General features: G+C 44.7%; 1 protein-coding gene across 3 annotated transcripts; it reads left to right on the plus strand.

Annotated features, from left to right (window-relative positions):
* The first annotated feature begins 650 nt into the window (after nucleotides 1-650).
* LOC127693641 (tumor necrosis factor receptor superfamily member 26-like) lies at nucleotides 651-23,678 on the plus strand. Of its 3 annotated transcripts, none has more exons than XM_052194648.1 (8): nucleotides 651-1,000; nucleotides 8,528-8,615; nucleotides 9,589-9,717; nucleotides 10,085-10,196; nucleotides 12,465-12,541; nucleotides 15,658-15,810; nucleotides 16,288-16,326; nucleotides 16,564-17,738. In XM_052194648.1, exons 1-8 carry the CDS (start codon nucleotides 953-955, stop codon nucleotides 16,587-16,589), a joined length of 672 nt encoding a protein of 223 aa, XP_052050608.1. In that variant the 5' UTR covers nucleotides 651-952; the 3' UTR covers nucleotides 16,590-17,738. The 3 variants fall into 3 exon arrangements, with proteins under 3 accessions (XP_052050608.1, XP_052050616.1, XP_052050626.1); XM_052194656.1 differs by lacking the exon at nucleotides 16,564-17,738 and adding an exon at nucleotides 21,221-23,678 and having other exon boundaries at nucleotides 652-1,000; XM_052194666.1 differs by lacking the exons at nucleotides 16,288-16,326; nucleotides 16,564-17,738 and adding an exon at nucleotides 21,221-23,678 and having other exon boundaries at nucleotides 652-1,000.
* The last annotated feature ends 819 nt before the right edge of the window (nucleotides 23,679-24,497 follow it).

Below are 24,497 nucleotides of genomic sequence, written 5' to 3' on the forward strand. Positions count from 1 at the left end.
TTTTTAACCACCGAGCTCCTCCGCTTTGTTTTGTTGAGATATGATCTCTCACAGGCCTGGAGTTTCCTGAGTAGGTTTTTTGCTTTTCGTTTCGTTTTTGTTGTTTGTGTTTGATCGTGGGTTTCACGTAGCCCCGGCTGGTCTGTAACTCATCATATAGGTGAGGGTGACCTTGAGGTTTTGATCCTCCTGCTGACACTCCCTGAGTGCTAGGATTACAGGTGTGTACTATCAGTGACTGGGTAGCCACACTAGGGATTGAACTCAGGGGCTGCATGCCAGGCAATCATTCTACCAACTGAGTCACATCCCTAGCCACCAGCTCCAAGGGACACATCACACAAATAGTGTTGGGCAATCAAGCCACATCTACCCATCTACCTTCAGAACTTTCCATCTTACTGAACTGAAATTCTAACCCCATAAGCTACTTACTCACTCACTGTCACTCCCTCTCCAGTCAAGGTGCTTCATCCTGCTTTCTGCCTCAATCGGCCCAAGACTCTAGGGTCCTCAGAAGTAGATGCATAAGCTGTTTGTCCTTTTGAAACCAGCCAGCTCCTTGTGATCCAGGGCTCTGGAGGAACGACTAACGCATTCGAGGCTCTCCTTCCTCTTTAAGGCTGACCTGCAGTCCTGGGTCTGGTTATAATCACTGCCGGTCGATGCCTGCGTGCATCCCTTAGGCTGCCTCAGAGTTCAGACATCTTGACTCTGAAGTGCCTTTTGCTGCCCCTTGGAGCCAGTGGAGACCTGAGAGATTTTGAAGAACTTCTCTGTAAACTTTCAAAACACTAACAGCTCAAGTGAGCAAGGAAGTCAGTCTTTGTGTGGACCGGAAACAGGGAGTGGCTTTAGATGCCTCCTCACTGGCAAGGGCAGCATCTGCACTGCAACAGGCTAGTCCTCGCACTCAGCATCCCTCTCCGTACCGCCTTGTCCTACCTTTTTTATGATGGCCAGGATGAGATGTCTGCTACTGCTGGGGCTGTTTCTGAGGGTGAGTAGAGGCACAGGTGTATGGGGGTCATCATGCTGGGGCTATCATGGCCAGAGCAGCACACAGGATCTTGCCCAGTGATAATGCTGGGTCTCCTTTCCCAGCTCCTGGCCTGTATGGTGGAGGTGGAGGATGTGGTGAGGGGATCTAACAAAGAAGGAGTTGGTTTTATATCTTTATCTTTTCTTGCTACAAAGCAGTGGGATGTCCCCCCATGCTATCTAGCTTTTTCTTTTTCTTTTTCTTTTTCTTTTTTTTTCTTTTTCTTTCTTTCTTTCTTTCTTTCTTTCTTTCTTTCTTTCTTTCTTTCTTTCTTTCTTTCTTTCTTTCTTTCTTTCCTCTCTCTCTTACTTTCTTTCGAGACAGAGTTTCTCTGTGTAACCCTGGCTGTCTTGGAACTCATTCTGTAGACCAGGCTGGCCTCAAACTCAGAAATCTGCCTGCCTCTACCTCCCAAGTGCTGGGATTACAGGCGTGCGCCACCACTGCCCAGCTCCTTCTGTTCTTTCTCTCTCTTTCTTTCTTTTCTTCCTTCCTTCCTTTCTTTTGTTCTTTCTTCCTTCTTTCTTCTGTTCCTTCTCTCTCCCTCTCTCTTTCTCTTTCTTTCTCTCTTTCTCTCTCTCTCTTTCTTCTTCTTTTTTTTTTAAGACAGGGTCTCACTAGTAGTTCTGGCTGTCCTGGAACTCACTGTGTAGACTAGCCTGACCTCGAGTTCAGGAATGCCCACTCACCTCTGCCTCCTGAGCACTGAGGTGAAATGCATGAACCAACATGCCTAGCGAGCTTTTCTACAAAATGGTTTCATCATTTTCTGAGAGTTTCTTGTCCCTTCTTACCTTAAAAACATTTGTTTTGCCGGGCGGTGGTGGTGCACGCCTGTAATCCCAGTACTCTAGGAGGCAGAAGCAGGCGGATTTCTGAGTTCGAGGCCAGCCTGGTTTACAGAGTTCCAGGACAGCCAGGGCTATACAGAGAAACCCTGTCTCGAAAAACCAAATCCAAAAAACCAAAACCAAAAAAAAATGTTTTTTATTTTAATTATATGTATGGTGTGTGTGTGTGTGTGTGTGTGTGTGTGTGTGAGAGAGAGAGAGAGAGAGAGAGAGAGAGAGAGACTCTATACCTATGTAGAGTGCCTGTGGAAGCTAGAGAGCATCAGATCCCTCTAGAGCTAGAGTTACTGATTATTGTAAGCCACCATGTGGGTGCTGTCCTTTGCGAGAACAAGTGCTCTTAACTGTTGAGTCATCCCTCCAGCCCCTAGTTTTTATTTTTAATATTTTTTATTATTTTATTTATTTTGTGTGTGGGCTCATTTGTGGAGGGCCAAGGACAATGGTCAAGAGTTGGGTCTCTCCTTCGATCATGCAGCTCCCAGGAATCAATGTTAGGTGGTCAGGCTTTCTGGCAAGCACCTTTCCCTCTAAACCACCTTGCCAGTCTGTTCCTCCTCCCTCTTTTGAGACAGACATTGTGTAACCCAGGCTGGCCTCCAACCCTGGTCCGACCTCAGCTTCATGACTGCTGTAATCCCAAGCCTGAGCCACCAAGCCTTGACTACTCATTGACATTTTTCAAGTGTGATTTTTTTTCCTTCCAAAATTGTGCTGTCAGCCTGGTGTAATAGGCCTGTAATACCAGGACTCAGGAGGACCAGTAGTTCAAAGTCATCCTCTGCTACGTAGGGAGTCCAGAGTATAGAATACTGTCTCAAAGTTGATGTTGTTTTGTATCACTGCCGTAGCTGGTTTGTGATAGAAGCTGACAGAAGCAAGTTGACTCTCTGTTTGACCTCACACCAAACAAGAGTGAAAGTACTTAGCCCTCAACAGTGACACCTTCCTCCCCACTGTCTGTTGAGATTCTCTGTCCTAGAAAATGGTGCCTTGCAAGCGACTGGCCTTCAGTCAGTAGACCTCAGCTACCTCTGGATTTTTGTGAACCTCCAAGGTGTCAGGTGTCCACAGGCTAAGAAATGTGCTCAGCTCTCTACCTAAGAGACTTGCATGGACGGGCAAGTGATTCTGGGCACTTTCTCAGAGTTATGAAGTTCCTGACCTTTGGGAAAAGAGCATAGACTCAATCCAGTTATAATTAAAATATTTATTGATTAATGTTAACAGGACAATAATCTCTGAGACAAACTTGAGATTGCCACACAAACTGGGTGGTAAAGAAATATATTTAAGTTTTATATTCATTTTTAAAAATTTGTGCTTGCATGTATGTCTGTGTGAGGGTATTAACAGCCCCTTGAACTAGGGTTGCCGTGTGAACACTGGGAACTGAACCTGGGTTCTCTGAAGAGCAGCCAGTGGCCTTAACTGCTGATCCATTTCTCCAGCCCTGGAAAGAAGGGTTTTTAAAGGCAAAACCACAAGAAGACCTTGAGTGTCTGCATGTGCAAGCCAAGAGCTGTTTTGCTCTGCTAAGATTAGGTAGTCAAGGTGTCCTGAACATCTGCATGAGCAGGTTACAGAGGCCTAAAAGGAGTTAGTGGGAACATACCAAGTAGAGATGGTCACTGTACATGTTTGGGTGGGTGGTCACTGAGTCATGTTTGTCGGGATGTGATTGAAGAAGGGAGTTGTGTGAAGATTCTGAGTGCTTGTGAGAAAACTTCAAAAAAGACAAGAGCCTTGTGACCCCAGTTTCTTCAAAAACAGGAAATTGGTTTTGTAATGTGTTTTCACGACCCTCCCAGGTGTAGCAGATAGGAGTGCGTTCACTTCAGATTATTCATCAGTGACTGTTGTAACTTATTTATATGCCTCTATGGATAAATACGTTTTTGCCACATGCATCTTGCCCCTGTGATTGCACACTTTATTCATGTGGCTCTTCTTAACCCTCATAGTATAAATTATCTGATGCTCTGAATAAAGTTGGCTACTGCATGAGACTTCAGTCGGCCTCGCATATCAGCTCCACTATCCCAGGTCCCACTGACTCTAGAGCATGGGGTCACTAGGAACTTATCTTCCAGGGACTGGATTCAGAGACAAATAGCTAGTTGGCACAAAGACGGATGGCTGGCATAAAATAGAGTTGGGGTATTTTTTATTGCCGTTTCTTTCTTTTTTTTTCTTTTCCTTTATCACATGAGAATTTGGAAAACAATACCGTCACTTCCTCTCTTGAGACTTCCTTTTCATCAGCTTCCTCTCTTGTGGCTTCCTTTTCAACTGAACTGGAGCATTGGTGAGTCACTGTGGCTAATTCTAGTGTTTAGGAAACCAGGGAAAAGAAGGTATTGTTCTTTTTCTAGTTTTGATTTTCCCTGGTCAGGCTGCCCAATGAGCCACCTCTGTTGGATTTACAAGAAAGTGCCGGCACGTTCAGCTTTCTACCTGGCTTCTGAGGATCTCAGCTCACATCCAGATACTTGTGAGACATGTTTTACCAACTGAGCCATCTCCTCGTTTATTATTAACTAATTAATTTACTTTCTTACTATTTGGTGCTTTGGACTGGATGTGATAGCACAGACTGTAACCTCGGCATTTGGGGCAGTAGAGGCCTGAAGATCACTACTTCAAGGTCACCCTCAACCACACATCCAGAGCCCAGCCTGGGCTACATGAGAACACATCTAACAATAGTGACATAAAATAAAAATAAAAAAAGAAAGGAGAGCCAGGAGATGGTTCAGTGGATAAGTCTCTTGCTATGCAAGCTTTAGGACTGAAGTTCCAAACTCTATAACCTATATAAAAGCAGTTGGTATGGTAGCCCATCTATATAACCCCACCCCTCAGGAAGCCCAAAGTGGCAAGGTTTCCTTCAGGCAAGCCCTGGATTCAGTGAGAGGCCAAGCCACAATAAACAGAGTGGGAAGAAATCAAGGAAGACACCCAAAATCAAACTCTGGCCTCTACATACACATACATACAAATGCACAGGATCCACATGTGTGCCCACAGCTGCACACGTACCATACACATACACACACACACACACACACACACACACACACGAAATAAATAAATAAATAAATAAATAAATAAGAACATTGAATGAAAATGAGGATATGGCCACTCCTGGGTAGGGTTGAGGAGAAGGTTTTTATTATAGATGTGAGGAGCCAGGATTTTGTCACAGGTCCTTGTGATGCTGTGAGAGCCTGGTGACCAGCAGAACACTTCAATATGTTAACATTTGTCCTGCTTCTTTGGAACCTGACAAACACTAGGGCTGAGGATGTAGCTTCCTTTGGTAGATCTTGAGCTAAGAGGCCTCTTTGAGATTTGAGGCCTATCTCAAAGAGCTGGGAGCACAGGTGTGAGTTACCACATCAATGGTGTCTGGGGCTGACAACAGAAACCAGGGCCTTATCTATGTTAGACAAGCACTCTAACCCAACTACATCTTCAGTCCCTTGATTTTATTATTTTATTTTAAAATGTTTGATCATACCAGAAACCATATGCAAGGTCTTGTCCATGGGAGGCAGGTAGTCTTATACTCAGCTACCTGACCAACCCCCTTTTTCAATTTCAGAAGGCATCAGTGCCCTATTAAAAAACAAAATTAAATCCTGGGTGTGTATACACACCTGTAGTGAAACTATTTAGAAGACCAAGGTAAAAGGATGACTTAGCCTGGTGTGGTGGTCTTAATAAGAACAGCCTTCATAGGCGCATATATTTAAATGTTTGGGCATTAGGGTGTGGTGTTATATAGACTCATATATTTGAATGCTTGGTGATTGGGGTGTGATGTTGCTTGAGAGGGATTAGGCAGTGTGGCCTTGTTGGAGGAAGTGTGTCACTGAGGGGAGGGCTTTGAAGTTTCCAAAGCTCAAGCCAGGTCCAGTAGCTCTTTCTTCCTGCTGCCTGCATCTGGATATAGAACTCTCAAGCTCCCTCCCCAGCACCATGTCCACCTGCACGCTGCCATGCTTCCTGCCATGAAGACAATGAACTAAACCTCTGAGACTATAAACCAGCCCCAATCAAAGGCTTTCTTCTATAAACAGTTGGTCATGGAATCTCTTCACAGCAATAGAACCCTAACTAAGACATCTGTACAACTCACCAAGAACCTGTCTCCAAACCAAAACCAACTAGATGGGTTGTGGCAGCACATGCCTTTAATCCCAGCATTTAGGAGTCAGTGGGAGATGATGGATCTTTGTGAGTTTAAGGCCAGCCTTGTTTACAGATCGAGTTTTAGGACTTGGGCTACACAGAAAAATCCTGTCTTGAAACCCTTGCACACCCCCCAAAAAAATCTAAATTTGGGCTTGGTGCCCAGTCTTGTAATCCTAGCTACTCAGGACAAGGCAAGAAAATTGCAAGTTCAAGCCTTCCCTGACCTATGGAATGAGTTCAAGGCCTGCCTGAATATTTAGTGAGTCTCAAAATAAAAAAATACACACACACACACACAAAAGACCAGGCATAAAGCTCAGGGCAGAATGTTTACCTAGCATATATGAAGTCCTAGATCTAATTCCTTGGGGCCTGGTGGAGGTAGGAGCAGAGGATGAGGGGATTGGGGAGCCAGCCAGAGGCTCTGACCAACCAAACAACCCCAACTGTCAAACATGCCAGTATTTAGCCATCACTCATGCAGGCATAGATGCTCTTTCCCTCCCTCCCCACCTCCTTCCCTCTCCATGAGTAGATGAATGCACATGTATATGCACATGTAGGCCCAGACAAGAGGCTGGTATCTCCATTATTCTCAAGACGGGGTCTTTCTTTTAAAAAACTTAAAAAAAAAAAAAAAAAGCTGTCTGTGGTAGTTTGCCAGCACCCGGGAGACAAAGGCAAGAGGATCTCTGAGTTTGAGGCCAGCCTGATCTGCAGAGTAAATTCCAGGACAGTCAGGGCTACACAGAGAAACCCTGTCTCAAAAAACAAAAACAAACAAAATTTAAAGGTATGGAAACTTCCACAAGTGTGGGGCACACACATGGCATGTATATTCAGTCAAAACACTCAGATACATAAAAATAACTAAATTTTAAGATTAAAAAATATGTTTATATGTATGTGTCAAGTAAGTTTATGTGTACTGTATGCATTCCTGGTGCCCAGAGAGGTCAGAAGAGGGTGTTGGGTCCCGTGGGACTGGAGTATGGATGGATGTTTGTCACCATGTTGTTACTGGGAATGGAACCCAGGTCCTCTGGAAGAGTAGCCAGTAATTTTTTTTTTTGTTTTTTTTTTTTTTTTCGAGACAGAGTTTCTCTGTGTAGCCCTGCCTTTCCTGGAACTCACTTTGTACACTAGGCTGGCCTCGAACTCAGAAATCTGTCTGCCTCTGCCTCCCAAGTGCTGGGATTAAAGGCATGTGCCACCACCACCTGGCTAGTAGCCAGTATTCTTAACCACTGAGCCATCACCATAGCCCTGGAGATAGTTTCAGTGAATCTAGAGCTAATCCATTCATCTCTGCTGGCTTCCAGTGACCTTCAGGGGTCTGCCTGTCTCCATTCTCAGGGCTGGAGTTAGAGGTGTTCACCATGTCCAGGTTATATGAATGGAACTGTTATAAATTCAGGTCCTCATGCCCCAGAGGTGTGTTCTTGCAAGTGTCTACCCACATTCAAAAACTGCCCAATAGATTATTTGATTTGTTTGTAAAGGCATCTTATGTCATCTATGTTAGTTAATATTCAACCCACGCTCCACAGTCTGAAATTCACGCCTCCAGCAGTTTCTCCAATACACGTGTTTTATCTGTAAGGGTATTAGGACATTCCAGTACTTGGGACAGGAAACAGTCTCTCACCTCTGTGCTTGGAGTCATTTTAAACAGTAATATAGCCCATGTAATGCACCTCAAAAGATTCAGAAACAAGGGTGACAGATATCTGGTAAAATAGCCACAAAAACAAGAACAGAAAGTATATCCTTGCTTACCTTCGGCTGGGAAGATGTGTCAGATGACTCAGAAAATCCTAATAGCCCAGTGTGGTCACATTTTAACCCTCACACTCAAGAGTCAGGGGTAGGTGGATCTCTGTGAGTTAGAGGCCAGCTTGGATACATAGCAGGTTCCAGACTATTCATGCTACATAGTGAGGTGCTGTCTCAGTGCACGTGTGTGTGTGGGGTGTGTGTGTGTGTGTGTGTGTAATTAACTAATTTAATTTACTGAGTCCTCTGAAAGAACAGCAAGTGCTCTTTACTGATGAGCTATTTCTCTGGCCCTAGGGAGCTCAATTTTTTTTTTTTTTGACACTTGGTGCATGTTAGTGAATAGCTGAAAAATACCTCTGGTTTTTGTATAGGAATAAATGTTAGGGAATAGTTGCATTGACAAATACTCAATTTGTGAGTAATGAGGATGGAATATACTGGTTAAATAAGCAAACATGAAACTGTGCCCAAAAAAAGGGGGGCGAAGGAGGGCTGGAGGTTGTCTAACCTATCTGCAGGGTGGCCTGGGAGACATGAACAAAATTGTAGTATATGCTCTGCAGGAAGGTTCCATATGGGAACCAGGGTTAGGCTGGGGGCTATGCACCTCCGCTGTGCTGAGTCCCTGGAGCAGTTTCCCCCTTTCTGATTCTAGGTGGCAGTCTGCAGTGTAAGCAACACAACCCAGTGTGATAAGGATGAGTTCAAACATGAGCACCTCTGCTGCCAATACTGTTCTGCTGGTGAGTCCTAGGATGCTTTGCAGAGGTCTGACCTTCTGACTGGGAAACGGTGCTATACAGGCCTTTAGCTAGCACTGAAGAAGACACTGCAGTGAGAGAAGTGGAATCTGGCTGAAGAAGGGAAATGAGTATCACCTTGTCAACCAGCTGTTTTTTGTCCTCCTATCCACCCTTCCCCTACCCAAACACTGCCCCTGGCTTTGGAGGGCAGAAACCAGAGAGGTGGGTGTGGTGTATTCTGCAGAAGCAGTAAGGAGCTACTGGAGAAAAAGTATATGAGTGTCTGCACCTGGATCCTGCCCCACCCCACACGACTATCAACACATATCTGTATGCATACCTACTTGCAAACACGCTTACATGTGCACTTAGATGCAGACGAGTCAGTGGACACCCGTTTGGGTCTGTACACACACCTGCACGCACTTATGGGCACATAGCCATTCGTGGCTACAATCCTACAAGCACATTGCAGAAATGAGGTGGGACTGGTTTGATTGAACAATGCAGAAACCAGCTCGTGCGCAGAGCTCATATTGTTAGGAGTGTGTGTCTCTCCTGTGCTTCTGCTCTAGGCTGAGAAGATGGCCACGGTGCAACTAGTGGGCTGGGGCCCTTGACCAAGGACTTCATCTGTTAGAATTTGGAGTTCTGTGAAACCATCCTGGGCAGTCAGGAACCTGGCATGGGAGGGGGAAATGGCCATAGAGGCTCATTGTAGGCCCTCTCTCTGGGACAGTGGAGTTGAGAGGAAAAACCTTACATCGACACCCTGGAGGACATCGGTCTTAGGCAAGGGGTGATGCAAGGCTTCCACATGTTAAGTGTGAAAACTATGGCTGGGTATTCAACGAGGAAGTTCCAAGGAGGGCAGCAGCCCAGGAGCAGGCAGTGTGAGATGTCTGGCCGCCAAGGGCATCAGGGAACAGGGCTTTTGCTGGGCCCCTAAACACTTCTTTTTCCTCTCACACAGGCACTTACCTCATTAATCCATGCCAGAAGAACCATGGTACGAGTGAATGTGCCCCATGTGATTCTAAACACTTCATAGATCACAAAAACAGAGAACCCGAGTGCTTTCCCTGCTCTGTGTGCCGGGACGGTAAGTGTGCAGCTGCGGCCGTATGGGCGCAGCCTCGTCACTGGTGACTAAAACATGCAGATGATAGGGAGAGGGGCCACAGGTAGATAAGAAAGATGGCCCACTCTGGCTTCTTCACTCTCCTCACCTGACACAAAGGCCTTGATGGGCTTGTTTTCACCTCCACTCTACCCCTCCTCCCATGGTAGAGGCCTTGAAAGGAAAAAGTTGTGGGCTGGATACTCCTTGGGTGAGCCCCACTCCTCTCCTGGGAGGCTGTTTGGACTATGTGTCTAGGGTGAAGAGCCTATGAAAGTGACTTTACTGTGTTGTAGAGTGGTGTACATTAGGACAAACTCCCACCCTGATGACTGACCTGTTTCCACAGACCAAGAGGAAGTGGCCACATGTTCCAGTACGACTGATCGTAAGTGCCAGTGTAAGCAGGGCACCTACTGTGACTCCGAAAACTGTTTGGAGAAGTGCCATACATGCAGCAGGTGCCAGCTCGGGGAGGGATAATGAGTGGAGATCCCTGCTCCTGCCCGCTAGCCCCCTAGCCTCTGAGTCCCTGTCTGTAGCACACAGACAAAACTGAAGGATGTTTCCTCCTGAAAGATGCCTGGAGTCAGTGCTCATTTGTTCGCTAACTCATTCACTCATTCAACAAATAGCCTTTGAGTCCCAACAGTGAGAGACATAAAACACAATGCTATGTATCTATATCCACCGCCGTTAGTGGTGGACTGGGGCTGGGGCTAAGCTGGTAGTGTTTACATGTATGGCATGTACAAGGCCCTGGGTTCGGTCCCCAGAACTGTGCCTACCAGCTGTGGTGATCCTGGCCCTGAGGAAGTAGAGAGAGGAGGATCAGTAGTTCAAGGCTAACTACATAGCAAGTTTGAAGTCAGCTTGGGGTAGAGATACTGTCTCAAAAACAATACTGGTGAGTAAGTTCATGGCCCTGGGGGCCACAACACATGCTGTTGGAGGAATCACTCTGACAAGGTTACCTTTGAGTAGAGAGAGACTCAGTGAATCATGGAGAGATGGAAGTAGAAAGTTCTAGGGGAAAAGAACTCTAGGCAGAGAGGATGACAAAAGTGACTCACTGTGGAGAAGGAGAGCTAGGGAGATGGCCCAGGGATAAGCATGCACTGCTGTCCTAAAGACCTGAGCTGAGCTCACTGCTCCCACATCAAGGAACTCACAATTGCCTATAGCTCCAGCTCCAGGGACTCGAATGCCCGCTTCTGGCATCTGTGGGCACCTGTACTCATATGCACACACACACACACACACACACACACACATCTATACATAAAATGAATCTTTAAAAGAGGAATTCTGTGGGACCAGGGATGTAGCTCAGTTAATTGAGTGCTTTTGTGGACCTGGATTCAGTCCCTAGCACCATATATACCATGTGTGGTGGTATGCCTTAATCCCAGTATTCCTGGAGGCAGGATGAGCAGAACTTCAAGGTTATTTTTGGTTACATAATGAGATTGAGACCAGCCTGGGCTACATAAGATTCTGTCTTTAAAAAGGATAAAAAGAAAAATCTGGACTACTTAACAAAACTACAAGCAAGGAATGAAAACAGGAAGTTATTTTTGCATGGTTCTGGAGCCCAAAGTTCAATATCAAAGATACCCACTGGTCCTCACTCCCTCTGCAGGCTCTGAGGCGGTGGTTCTCAATCTTCCCAATGCTGCTGCAGTCCTTTTTAAACACAGTGTGGTGCGCCCCAACCATAAAATATCTATCTATCTATCTATCTATCTATCTATCTATCTATCTATCTATTTTGGTTTTTCAAGATAGGGTTTCTCTGTGTAGCCCTGGATGTCAGGGAACTTGCTTTGTAGACCAGACTGGCCTTGAACTCAGATCTGCTGCCTGCCTCTGCCTTCTGAGTGACAGGATTAAAGGGGTGGCCCACCACTGCCCAGCTCAAAAAATATTTTTGTGGCTACTTCATAACTATAATTTTACTACAGTTATGAATTATAATTTAAAAAATCATAAAACAAATACTTTAGTTTTTATGTGCATAGGGGTTAGCCTGCATGTCTGATGCCCGTGGAGACCCAAAGAGGGTGTTGGATCCCCTGGAACTATAGTTATAGCTGCTTGTGGGCCACCACGTACATGTTAGGAATAGAATATATGTTCTCTAGAAGAGCAGCAAATGTTCTTAACCACTAAGTTATCTCTCTACTCACTTGCTCCCTTCTTTTATTTAAGGTACTGTCTTACTCTGCAACACTAGTAGGCCTGGAAGTCATGGTGTAGACCAGATTGGTTTGAACTCACAACATTCTGCCTGTATTTATTTCTCAAGTGCTTTGATTAAAGGTGTTCACCACCACACCGGGCCAATAGCTTACACCTGTGAGGCAGGTTATACACGCATAGGCATAATTCAGAAATCACTAAACTGTGAAGTCAGGAACCTGATGTGGATGAAGACTGCCTTCAACTCCAGTTTGATGGAGGCTCTGCTTGTCTGCACCTGCTTGCCCCTCCTTCATTCACACCATCTCTGTCTCTAGGCAGACTTTCTTTCCCTTATGTGATCTTCATAGATAGTTGCTCTTCATATCACAGACACCCCTAAACTCTAATCTCTTCAGAGTGCTTTTGCTTGAACAGCTAGGAATAGCACCATGCTGGGGGTCACTGATCTTTCCTAGCCCTGTGGGTAGTGAAGAGTGAGTTCTGGGCTGAGTGGCAGGAAGTAATGTCCCCTGTTTTCCTTCCAGCTGTCCTGACAGCAAAGTTATCAGGAAGTGCAATGCCACAACGGACACGGTGTGTGACACATTTGACTCAAAGCCAGGTAAGGGCCTGTCTCTTAAATTCGCATTAAAAATTTGTCCACTGCTGTACTGGCTAGTTTTTATGTCAACTTAGCACAGGCTAGAGCTATTTAGGGAAAGAGAACCTCAATCAAGAAAATGGCACTAGTCAGACTGACTGCTAGGCATTTCTAGACATTTTCTTAATTAGCGATTGATGTAGGAGGGTGCGGTCCATTGTGGATGGTACCAGCCCTGGGCTGGTGGTCATGGGTTCTATAAGAAAGCAAGCTGAGTAAGCCAGTAAGTGGCACCCCTCTATGGCCTCTGCATCAGCTCCTGCCTCCAGGTTCCTGCCCTGTTTGTGGCCCTGCCCTGACTTCCCTGACGATAGTCTTAAGCTGTAAGTCGAAATAAACCTTTTTCTTTCCAAATTGCTGTTGGCCATGGTGTTTTATCCCAACAATGGAAACCTTAACTAAGACAGCTGAGAAGGTAACATTGACATATATAGTCACCATTAAACTCTACCACAGAAGGAAAAATACCCAGTGCCAATAAAATTGTACAAAAGCAAGCAGTCGGCTGGATTTTGCTTTTTTTGGTTTTTTTTTTTTTTTTTTTTTTTTTTTTTTTGAGACAGGGTTTCTCTGTCAAGCCCTGGCTGTCCTGGAACTCACTCTGTAGACCAAGATGGCCTCAAACTCAGAAATCCGCCTGCCTTTGCCTCCTAAGTGCTAGGATTAAAGGCGTGCGCCACCACACCCTGGCTGTATTTTGCTTTGAGTCTGGAGGTCAAGAGTCTTGTCTTTGGGCTGGAGAGATGGTTCAGCTGTTAATGTCTAGGCTCACAATCCAAAATACAGAAATCTTGTCTTTGTCAGAAAACAGTCCCAGAGTCTAGATGGAGCTTCTCCTCCTCAGACCTCAGTCTCAAACCAAATTGTTTGTGAGTCTGGGCCTTCTGTCTGTCACCGGTTCTGTTTTCAGGGAGGGTTCTGATGTCTCATAGCTCGAAACTTTTTTGTTCTCCATCTGCAGTGTAGTGTGATCACCCCTGAGAGCTGGGACATGTTGATTTATCTTTCAAAATCAGCTTTTTTACTTCCACAGAAGTTTTATTTGTGGTGTGAGTGTGTGTGTGTGTGTGTGTGTGTGTAGTGTATGTGTTTGTGCATGTCTGAGTGTGTATACACGTGTGCATCTGTGTGTGGAGGCCAGAGGGCAACATTGGGTTTCTTCCTCTATTGCTTTCCCCCCTTTTTAATATATTTTTATGTATGTATACATACCTTTACATATGCATATGTAATATACAATGTATAATGTATAACATATAATATGCATGTATATAAATGTATGCTGTGTGAGCATGTGCTCACTGAAGCCAAAAGAGGATGTTGGATCCCCTGGAACTGGAATTAGAAGTGGCTGTGAGCCACCTGACCAATCTTGGAGCCTCTGGAAGAATAGTGTGCTGTCAGTCACTGAGACCTCTCCAGCCCCTCCACCATTTTTTTTTTTAAGACAGAGTCTTTCACTGAACCTGGAGCTCTCTCCAATTTGGCCAGAGTGGTTTAGGCAATGAGCTGCAGTGATCTGGCTGTCTCTGCCCTGCCCTCCCAGTGCTGAGGTTACACATGTACACTGTGTGTGGGCTCGGGATACAAACCCAGATACTCATGTGTGTGGCTAGTACTTTACCAGCTGAGCCATCTCCCCAATTCAAAGAAAATTTACATTAAAAACTACAAGCAGAAAGGGGCTGGAGAGATGGTTCTGGGATTTAGAGCCCTTGCTCTTGCAAGGGACCTGGGTTCAATCCCAGTACCTACATGATGGCTCACAACCAACTCCTAGTCCAGCTTCATGGCTTTGGACACACTGTCTTCTGACCTCTTTGTGTACTGGGCACATAAATAGTATACATATGTAAATACAGGCAAAATACTCATACACATTTTTTTAAAAAAAGCTGTTTGATTTACAAACAACGGGGCTGGGGAGTTCAGTGGATATCAGTGCCTACTGCCCAAGTGTGAGGATCCGAGTTCAGATCTCAGAACTCTGTGTGGTGTGCTTCCTTCTCGGGGCTTACTAGCCGACAGCCTGGCTGCAGGTTCAGGGAGGGACTGTGGTGTCTCAAGGGAATAAGGCAGAGAGTGATAGGGAAGGACCCCCAACATCCTCCTGTGACTCTTCACGCATATATGTGTGCAAGTGCGTACATGCACATATGCACACAAAGCATGTAAGAATAAATAATTAAACATGGAATTTAATAAAAAAAATAAAGTAAAAATAAACACCCAAGTGTGACAACACAGGTATGTAACTCGGTCGCATAGGCTATTGAGGCCGGAGGACCTGGGAATTGAAGGCCAAATCTGGGCTGTATATCTAGTACTAGACCAGTCAGGGCTACATAGAGAGATGCTGTATTTAAAAAAGAATACGTAAGTAGGAGTTGGAGAGAAGACTCATTGTTTAAGAGTATTTGTTGCTGATGCAGAGGACATCTAGAATGCACGTGGCAGCTCACAACCAAAAGTAACACCTACATAACTCCTGTTCTAATGGATCTGGAGCCCTCTTCTGGCCTCCACAGGGACTGCATGCACACAGTGGGCAGACATACCTGTAGACAAAACACCTATACACATAAAAAGAAATATTTAATACTGAAAATAAAGTAAATAAATAATAAACAACAGTTTTAGAAGGATACTTAATACCAAAAACAATAAATAAACACACAAAATATAGTAAGGTCTTATCTAACCTATTTCTTAGGTCTTAACCTAAGAAAGCCTTTAGGTTGAGTGCTGTGTGGGAGAGACTGGCTTCACTGTCCTCAGGTGACAGAGCCTGGGGTCTACAGTTCCCTCTAGCCTGTTCCTTCCCCCATGTGTCTGCATCCTGGGCTCTCCCTTGTCTATGATTTCACAAGGAGAGAGGCCAGGACTCCTGAATGTTCTCAGCAATCTGTGGGCAGCAGAGCCACCTGCTGCTGTTCTGGTGAGGCACATCCTTTGCTCCTTCCAAGAACCTTATCAGGATCCCATGGGCTCTGAGCCTAGACATGAAGAAGGAACTTCTGTGATCTGTTACTCGAATGAAGACTGCTCTGCCTCAGCTGTCTTCTCTCTCATTCCAGTACTGTCAGGGCACCCACATTTCTGCTTCCCTGAGTCTCTGAATAATGTGGTTATCACAGCTGCTGTCATCACCGTCATAGCTGCTGTCATCGCCGTCATAGCTGCTGTCATCACCGTCATTCGCAAGATCATTTGCCATTATCGTAAAAAAGGTGAGTGAATGCTTGGCAGTGGTGGCGCACGCCTTTAATCCTGGCACTAGGAGACAGAGGCAGGTGGACCTCTGTTCGAGGCCAGCCTGGTCTATAGACTGAGTTCCAAGACAGCCAGGGCTACACAGAGAAACCCTGTCTCAAAAAACAAAAACAAACAGAGGTGAGTGAAGGCTAGAGCAGTTTGTATCCATGAGAAAAATGCATGTGCAACAGTGTGTGTTTGTGTAAATGTGTGTGCTTTTGTGCATTCCTGTGCTTGAGTGTGTGTGTGTGTGTGTGTGTGTGTGTGCCACATATATACAGGTGCCCAGAAATCAAAGCATCAGATACAAGTGGCTTGAGTTGCCTGGCATGGGTATTGGGAACCAAGCTGGGGTTCTCTGCACGAGCAGTGTTCGCTCTTCACTGCTGAGTCACCTCTCCAGTCTCAGAAGAGGCAGCAAGTTTGACAAGGTTCTGGTTTTCTCATTGTAGACAAAGGAGCCCAAAATAGTGTCACCGGCGTCAACTCAGGTAAGCGGGTCGTGATGGCAGTGAGCACCTTTCGGGGTGCCCCAGCCTGGAGCAGGGGTTAGAAAGATGGGTTAAGAGAGCTCCAGCATCCCACCTCTGCCAGAGGTTCAGCTATATGTTTCCAGGTTCTGGAAACACAAGAGTTTGCTATGCAGTCAAGCCATTTCCTCTCCCTTGAGGAAGCCACTGCACCATTAAGTCTAAAGTCACTATGTGTATCTTTTTTTCTGATTTCAGGAGAGAAGATTCAGCTGTGTAAATAGTGTGGTGGAAATTCTTTGGGGGGGGGTGTCAGAGTCTCATATAGCCGAGGTTAGCCTTAGAGTTGCTATAAAACTAATGATCTTAATTTTTTTTAAAAAAAATGTTTTTTTTCAAAAAGTGTATGCATGAGCTCCCTACCCACTCCCATTTGTATGTTTGTGCAGTGACTGCATCCTTTGGAATTGGAGTTACTGAGCCACCCTGTGGGTGCTGGGAACTGAGCCCAGGATAAGCAGCCTGTGCTCGGAACACTTACCCTGACCAAGAGCTCCTGTTCTCTTTCCTTCACCTTAAGTACTACTACACCTAGTTTCCCAGTCCTTGTAGGTACTATGTCCCTAGTCTTTTCCTATAAATTCATGATGGTGGCTCCTCACCCTCCCATAGCTGAGGGCTCAGGTCTTGTTAGAGTGGCAATGTAGTTCCAGAAAGCCGGAGGTGCAGCAGCCCAGGCCTCCCCACCTGCATCGGGCAGTTTAATTTGTGCCGTGGTGTTTGTGTTCTCTTTACGAGAGCTGAAGTCTGTTCTGGGAATAGACGGAGTGGAAATTGAGGCACAGAAAATCAAAGGGAGGTGTGTTATCTTTATAAAGAGTGCCTTGAGATTGAGAGACTCCCAACTCAAAGTTTTTAGACCTCTAAGCTAGCCCACCACAGAGTAACTTGTTTTTCTGCTTTCAGCTTGAGAAAGATAGCCCACCCTGTTCTAGTTCCAATGTTTAACTATACAATACCCCAAGGACGTTTGCTCCAGATAATCTCTAACCTTCCTTACTTCCTCATTCTGTACTTCCCCGTTCCATGCATGTTTTGTCCTCCACCCCTTGCCTTGTGAATTGTGTCCTCCAACCCTTGTCTTGTGATTTTTTTCCCCTTTAAATACCCCTGACTTCAGTTGCACAGGGTCCTCAGTCCTCTACCCCTGCGTGGTGTATGGCTGTGGAACCCAGAATTCTGGAATAAAGAAATCCTTGCCGGGTGGTGGTGGTGCACGCCTTTAATCCCAGCACTTGGGAGGCAGAGGCATGCGGATTTCTGAGTTCAAGGCCAGCCTGGTCTACAGAGTGAGTTGCAGGACAGCCAGGGTTACACAGAGAAACCCTGTATCGACAAAAACAACAACAACAACAAAACAAAACAAAACTTTAGGGTGGGTGGGAGGGCAGGGGAAGAGAAGGGGGCTTACGGGACTTTCGGGGAGTGGGGGGCTAGAAAAGGGGAAATCATTTGAAATGTAAATAAATTATATCGAATAAAAAAAATTAAAAAAAAAAAAGAAATCCTCATGCTATTGCATCGAGACCATTTCTCGCGAGTGATTTGGGTGTCGCCTTCCGAGGTGTGTGGTGCTGGGGCACCCTCAGTTTTTGGGGGTCTTACATTTTTTGGTGCATTGGCCAAGAAGTGCGACTTTCCTTCACACGCGAGAACCAACTCAGAGGTAAAGGGGACCCCCTCTGGAATGTGTGTGTGCCAGCTGGTGTCTGTGTCCTGAATGTCTTTACTGGTCTGTTTTCTGTATCTGAGGAGATGCGTGTTTTCAGTGGACAGCTGTCCTCTCGAGTTCGTGAGAACCAGAGGACCGTGGTGAGCAGACATGCTCTGTACCACAGGCTGCGGCCCGGGGAGACGTTCCCAGGTATTTTGTGGGAACTCCAGAGACCCTGGAATATTCCCGTCTGAATGTCGGAGAGGACATGGTAGTTCTACTGAATTGGAGAACTTATACACCCTCCCGGCCATCTAGTTTTCTGATCTGGTTCTGTTTGGTTTTGCTTGCAAGCTTCTGGGAATCAGAGAGCCTGTCTGATGCGGGGCTCAACTGACAACTGCTTGAGTCGAGACCTCGGGGGTCTGGAGGAAGCTGGACCCTGGGAGAGCTAAATAAGGCTCTCTTCCATCTGTAAATCTGGTTTGTCTGGTTCCTGTAGTGTGTGCAAGTAAGCCTGGTGTCTGAAACTGGGCCCTTCTAGGGGCAAATTATGTGATTTTCCTTGCTTGTTGTTTTGTATCGTGTTTTGTGTTCTTGGACTTAGACGGATGATATTATTTTGACTTTGACTGAAAAGCAGCTCTATAGTGCCAAAATCAGGTCATATGACTCAAGCGTGCCAACTTAGAACAAAAGGAGAGACAAAATACTTGGGCTCTGATGCCCCCTGAAAAGGAAAACAAGTCTTAACAAGACGCTCAATTTGGCAGGTGCAAGAATTTTTGGTTTAAGTTGGTACAAATGGTTTATTTCTTTTATTTTAACTTGTTTAAATTGTTATGATCGATGTGATGTTAAACTTTGTGGTTATATTGTTCCTCTGGGAGAGAGGTCAAAATAAGGGAGACCTCCAGAAGACTAGATTCTAAAATATTAAGTGAAAAAAATCTGTCTTTGTGATACTAAAATCTTTATAATTGGTATTAAGTTCAAGGCATAATATCTTATTTGATACAGGGTTTATTTTGATAGAAAATCAAAGTTTTCATTGGTATAAATGCTAAATTTAAAAGTACAGGATTTACACCCAGTTCTTTGTTATTATTACCAATCTGAGATCTTTAAACCTATGAGTTTAGGGCTAAATAGAAATATAAGGCTCTGAGTTTATTGTTAGGGTGTTTTCTAGGTTTTAATCAGAAATAGCTGAAGATAGTTTAACAGACAACAGTCCACATTACTTTACATAGATAGCTGGTTTTCAAAAACATCAAAAATCCATGGTATATGATGTTTCAGTCTTAAAAGCTGTGTTAAGCTTTCTATATATTTTCAGTTACTATTGGTCACTTTTAGATTTCTGATGGTATTGAAGACTGTTAGTCTCATAGACAGCCCAAGCTGTTTAATCCTGAGAATGCTGATATAGAGTTAAATAAATGATTTTCAGGTGACATAAAATTTAAAGCCAGGACATGAGTCAATTCTTATAATGTTAATTCTTAAGTGTTAATTCTCACAGTCTTTTAAGATAATACAGATGAAAGGATTCTGTTTAATTGACAGGGATGATAAACTAGATGTTATGTCTATCTTATATTTTATAATTTACAAAATGGTAATAATTATGCTCAATTGATATTTAGAGAGGACCACAGAGTGGAGTAGGAGAGGACCTGAGACCACCTATCCTGATACCATGGTAGTTCTCTCACTAAGGGTATATTTCCCAAGAGACTAATCAATCTCTTTGAGACTGTTTTATTTGTAATACAGGAAGCTAAAGGGATTAGCCCCTCAGACAAAAGGTAAGAGGCACCTAAAAGACCAACATACCAGACTCCATTGGCAGGTCTTGAGTGCATGGCAGCCCACAAATTTGGCCAAGATATGTAAGGTTGAGCAGGTACCAGATGAGTCACCTACAGCTTTTCTAGGGCAGATCATAGAGGCATTCTGCCAATATACATGCTATGAATCCAGGGGCTTGGAATATAAAGCTACTATGACAATGGCTCTTATAGACAGAGCTAGTAGAGATATCAGGAAAAAGCTTCAGTGGCTAGAGGGATTTCAGGTTGCTGAGAAGGTCTGTAGAAGGATTTAGTAGTATAGGTTATTGAGAAAGTCTATAGAGAGATTTAGTACAGTTTGCTGAGACAGGAAGACAGAGGAGGAGAAGAAATGGAGAAAAAAAAAAGAAAATGACAGAGAAGGAAGGAAGCTACAGAGAATCCTGGCTATAATAGTTAGAAAAAGCAGAAAAACAAGTTACTCTGTGATGGGCTAGTTGCTTAGAGGTCTAAAAACATTGAGTTGGGGGTCTCTCAAGATGTCATAACAGATGACAACAAAGTGGGGGTCTGCTCATCATGGATGTATGGTTTCGTCATTCTGATGGCCAGAAGTCTAAACCTATGGTGTGCCTAGAGCTAGGTCTCTGCCTGTCCACCTACTGAGAAATGTCAGTCCTTGGCTTGAGGTGGCTTAAACTAGTGTGCCATCATCTTCAGATGGCCCTCTCCCTGCCTGACCAGTCTTGGAGTATGTCCTCACCCATAAAAATCTAACCAACTAAGATCCTAGTTGCAGGCAACAGGTCAAGACATAGGTTTATCTTTTGGAAGCCATAGATCATCCCAGGGTAGGCTTGTCCTTGGTTCTATCTGGTCAGACCCTGATGTCACATGGTGTAGATCTCCCTGGCAGGCCCTCCAAATGTGTGGCATCTCATCTTCTCAACATGCCTTGGGTGGAGCTAACCACCTTGCCAGGCACTTCCCTGAATGCTGGAGGCCTCATTAGGGTAAGGAAGGGCAAGGTCAACTTCCATAAACTATTCACCCGGGCCTCCGAGCTTCCTAGAAGAGACCAGAAGTTCCTCCCAGAAGGAAGACTGAAGCCATGTCAGGCTTGGCTGCTTCCCACCACCTGAGTACAGATGTACAGTGGGTTAGTGACAGTCTTGATCGGCCCTGTCCCAACCTGGGTCTCCTGATCACTGGGGGATTACTTGAGGGCACAAAGAGCCTCTCCTATCCTGAGAAGCCGGATCACAGAAGCACTGCAGCTTTCCTCCAGAACATTCAAGAGATGTAAATAGACTGGTGTGTGTGTGTGTGTGTGTGTGTGTGTGTGTGTGTACACGCACGCGCACATGCTTGCAAGCATGCATACTTGTATGTTTTTTTTTTCCAGCCTCCACTGAGCTATGAAGTTCTGGAAAGTAAGAAGACAGCACTCCAGAAGCTCACAGCATTTAAGGAAGTTGAGATGTCTTGAGTGTGGATGTTGAGGAAGCAATGGACAATGGCAAGCTCAACACTATTGTTTCTGAACTAGAAACTGATCTTGCAGGAATGTATTTGCAAACTGTGACAATTTAGCTGCTAAAGCTTCACCTTCAAACTCGAGTCAAGTGTCCTTTGGGACAGGAATGGAACATTCCAAACAGCCCAGCTTCATTTGGTGCGGACACTCATCCATGGCATGCTCTACGGACCCCGATGTGATGTGCCTTTCTCTCTTGGGAAGCTCAGCAGCTCTGTGTGCAGCCAGAGGGCTTCCCTCCTTGAAGCCTGTCATGGCTGGCCTCAGAGACAGGAGGTTTTGTGCTGTAAACTTGTAAGCTAGAGCCAGTTTAGGCTCATGGTGCTCAGAATGTCTTCCTAGAAGCCAAGGATGGAAGGACCCAAAAATGGTTTCCTTTGTGCCCACATCAGGGTGTGGCCCAGACAAGGTGCTTTGTTGTATATATAAACTCATAACATAGACCCCTGGCAGGCCAGCCTGAGCAACTGTGGATTTTGTCACACCAGGTACTGGGAATAGTGTCTGTATTTTAGGCTCTCCACCCCCCAGGTATCTAAGAACTAGCCTTAGTCTTTATTCCTTTCAAACTTCAGTGAACAGGTGTAGGTGTGAATGAGAATTTCTCAGAAGAAGCTATGTCTACATAGGTTAATCAATTAATTAATTTATTTTTTTATTTTTATTTTTATTTTTTATTTTTTTTTTTTTGAGATAGGGTTTCTATGTGTAGCCTTGGCTGTCCTGGATCTCCCTTTGTAGACCAGGCTGGTCTGGAGCTCACAGAGACCCACCTGCCTCTACCTCCTGAGTGCTGGGATTAAAAGCATATGCCATCACTTCCTGGCTTATAATTTTAATGATACAGGGAGGCTTGACTTAGGCTGTTCCAACCTAGAACATAGCAATGTCTTGCCTCCCGCTGGGTCAGAACTAACATCCTGTATAGGGCACAAGGTCCTTGTGCTCACAGAGAAGTACATCAGAAACCAGGAATGTTAATAAACACACAGGGTTGTCTTCTCAACAGGGAAGCTGTAGATGTGTTTTCCACCCAGATGTCTGGGGATGGATGTAGCTAACATCCTGATGATCCGTGCTATCTATAGACCCAGGTCACACTTGAATCTCCCAGATTATGTCTTTGTTTATCCCAGACTCTTCCTCCATAGGCATTTTTCTTGAGCATTGTTGCTCAATAAATCCCGTCCTTACAGGAAATGTCACTTGTACATTGCAACAACCCAGGGGACCTCTGTGCTATCTGTAGGGCCAGGCCACTCCTGCTTGCCACAGATTTTTGTGTGTTCATCCCTGACTCTTTCTCCTAGACTTGTATCTCCAGCCTTGTTTGTGAATAAATAGACCTCTGCCTCTGTCAGACCTATCTTGTTTTGGTTGGTTGGTCGATTGGTTGGTTTTTTTTTGGTGACGCCCTGGATGTCCTGGAAATCACTCTGTAGACCAGGCTGGCCTCAAATTCAGAAATCCGCCTGTCTCTGCCTCCTGAGTGCTGGGATTGAAGGCATGCATCGCCATGCCGAGCTAACAAAACACATCTTTATGGAAGAGGCCGTAAGTTCTTTGTAAAGTGTGTCAATGTAAACACATCTTTAGTTTTATAGTACATGAGCAATAGAACTAATTATCATCAAAAAGCTTTTCCCAAAAAATTATGCTGTGCCTAAATACAGCTAAAGTAAACTGCTGGAGTCAGACTCTAGAACTTTGAACTAGCACAGACTAAGTTATGTTGAACTGGATTTCCTGCCTCAAGTGGATCATTACACTGGCAGCCTTAGTGTTTGTATAGATCCCCAAACATCCTGACAACAGATAGAAACAACAAACCAACCAACACTATAGAACTACTCACTTGGTAAAGCTCTATTCTCCACCAGTCCAAGTGCTGTGAATGGTGTCATAGCTCAGGTTATCACTGTGCTGGTCTGTGTCTGATGTGACACTTACCTCTTCCACTGGTATATCTGAAGAATGCCTTACTTTATAACTTTTTGTTCTGTTCTACCAAACTCCACGGAGCCATGAGATTGAGGTACATAAACCTATGTTTCTAGGACCACGGTCACTCAAATTTGGGTATGGAATAAAGAATTTCTAATTCCCTTTGAAAGCTGTGCTTTTGCCTCTACTTCAGGACTAGGGATGATGACAATCCCTAAGACCTGCTTATGTGCTTTGAGCTTTTTGAAATATTCCTGTTCCCAAGGCGGTGCGTCTGCCCAACGTTGTACAATATCACAATATGTGCTTTGATCATTTCCTTTTTCTTTACATAATACAATTGTTAACTCTTTAAATTAAAAAATATTTTACTTGATATGTACGGATGTGTTTTAGTCATGTTTCTATTGCTGTGACAGACACCAAGACCAAAAGCAACCTGGGGAAAGCCTTGTTTCATCTTACACCTTATAGTCCACCACGAAGTGAAGTCAGGGCAGGAACTCAAGCAGGAACTTGGAGGCTGGAACTGAAGCAGACGCCATGGGGGAAGGCTGCCTACTGGCTTGCTCCTTAAGGCTTTCTTAACCTGCTTTCTTACATACCCCAGAGCCCAGGGGGTGACACTACCCACAGTGGGCTGGGCCCTCCCACGTCAGTCATCTTTCAACAAAATGTAGCCAGGCGTGGTGGCACACACCTTTAATCCCCAAGTGGAAAGCAGATCTGTATGAATTCCAGGCTATTCTGGTCTATATATAAGTTCCAGAACAGCCAAGGCTACATACAGAGAGACCCTATCTCAAAAAAGAAAAGGCTCCACAGTCTTTACTTTTTTTAAAGATTTATTTATTATATATAAGTACATTGTAGCTATCTTCAGACACACCAGAAGAGGGCATCAGATCATTGCAGATGGTTGTGTGCCACCATGTGTTGCTGGGATTTGAACTTTTGACCTCTGGAAGAGCAGTCAGTGCCACTGGCATCTCTAGTTCCAGGTGTTGGGGATCTGTTCCCCAGGGGGTCTGGCCTCCTCGGGCACTGAACAGATATATATATGCCAGAAAAACATTTCTACATAAAAAATAAAAACAAAATCTCAAAAACTTTAAAATGAAAATGAAATACTGGTAGTAAAGATATGATTTTTTTGAGAACGTTGTAAAGTTAGCAATATATGTTCTGATCAATTTTTTTT

Source organism: Apodemus sylvaticus, chromosome 1 (genome assembly GCF_947179515.1).
Source record: "Apodemus sylvaticus chromosome 1, mApoSyl1.1, whole genome shotgun sequence".
In the NCBI taxonomy this organism is placed as follows: Eukaryota; Metazoa; Chordata; class Mammalia; order Rodentia; family Muridae; genus Apodemus; species Apodemus sylvaticus.

Coding starts and splice junctions, on each gene's coding strand:
- LOC127693641 (XM_052194648.1), top strand. CDS start 953: ATGATGGCCAGGATGAGATGTCTGCTACTGCTGGGGCTGTTTCTGAGG. Junction 8,616..9,588: donor CTGCCAATACTGTTCTGCTG/GTGAGTCCTAGG, acceptor CCTCTCACACAG/GCACTTACCTCATTAATCCA. Junction 12,542..15,657: donor CACATTTGACTCAAAGCCAG/GTAAGGGCCTGT, acceptor CTCTCATTCCAG/TACTGTCAGGGCACCCACAT.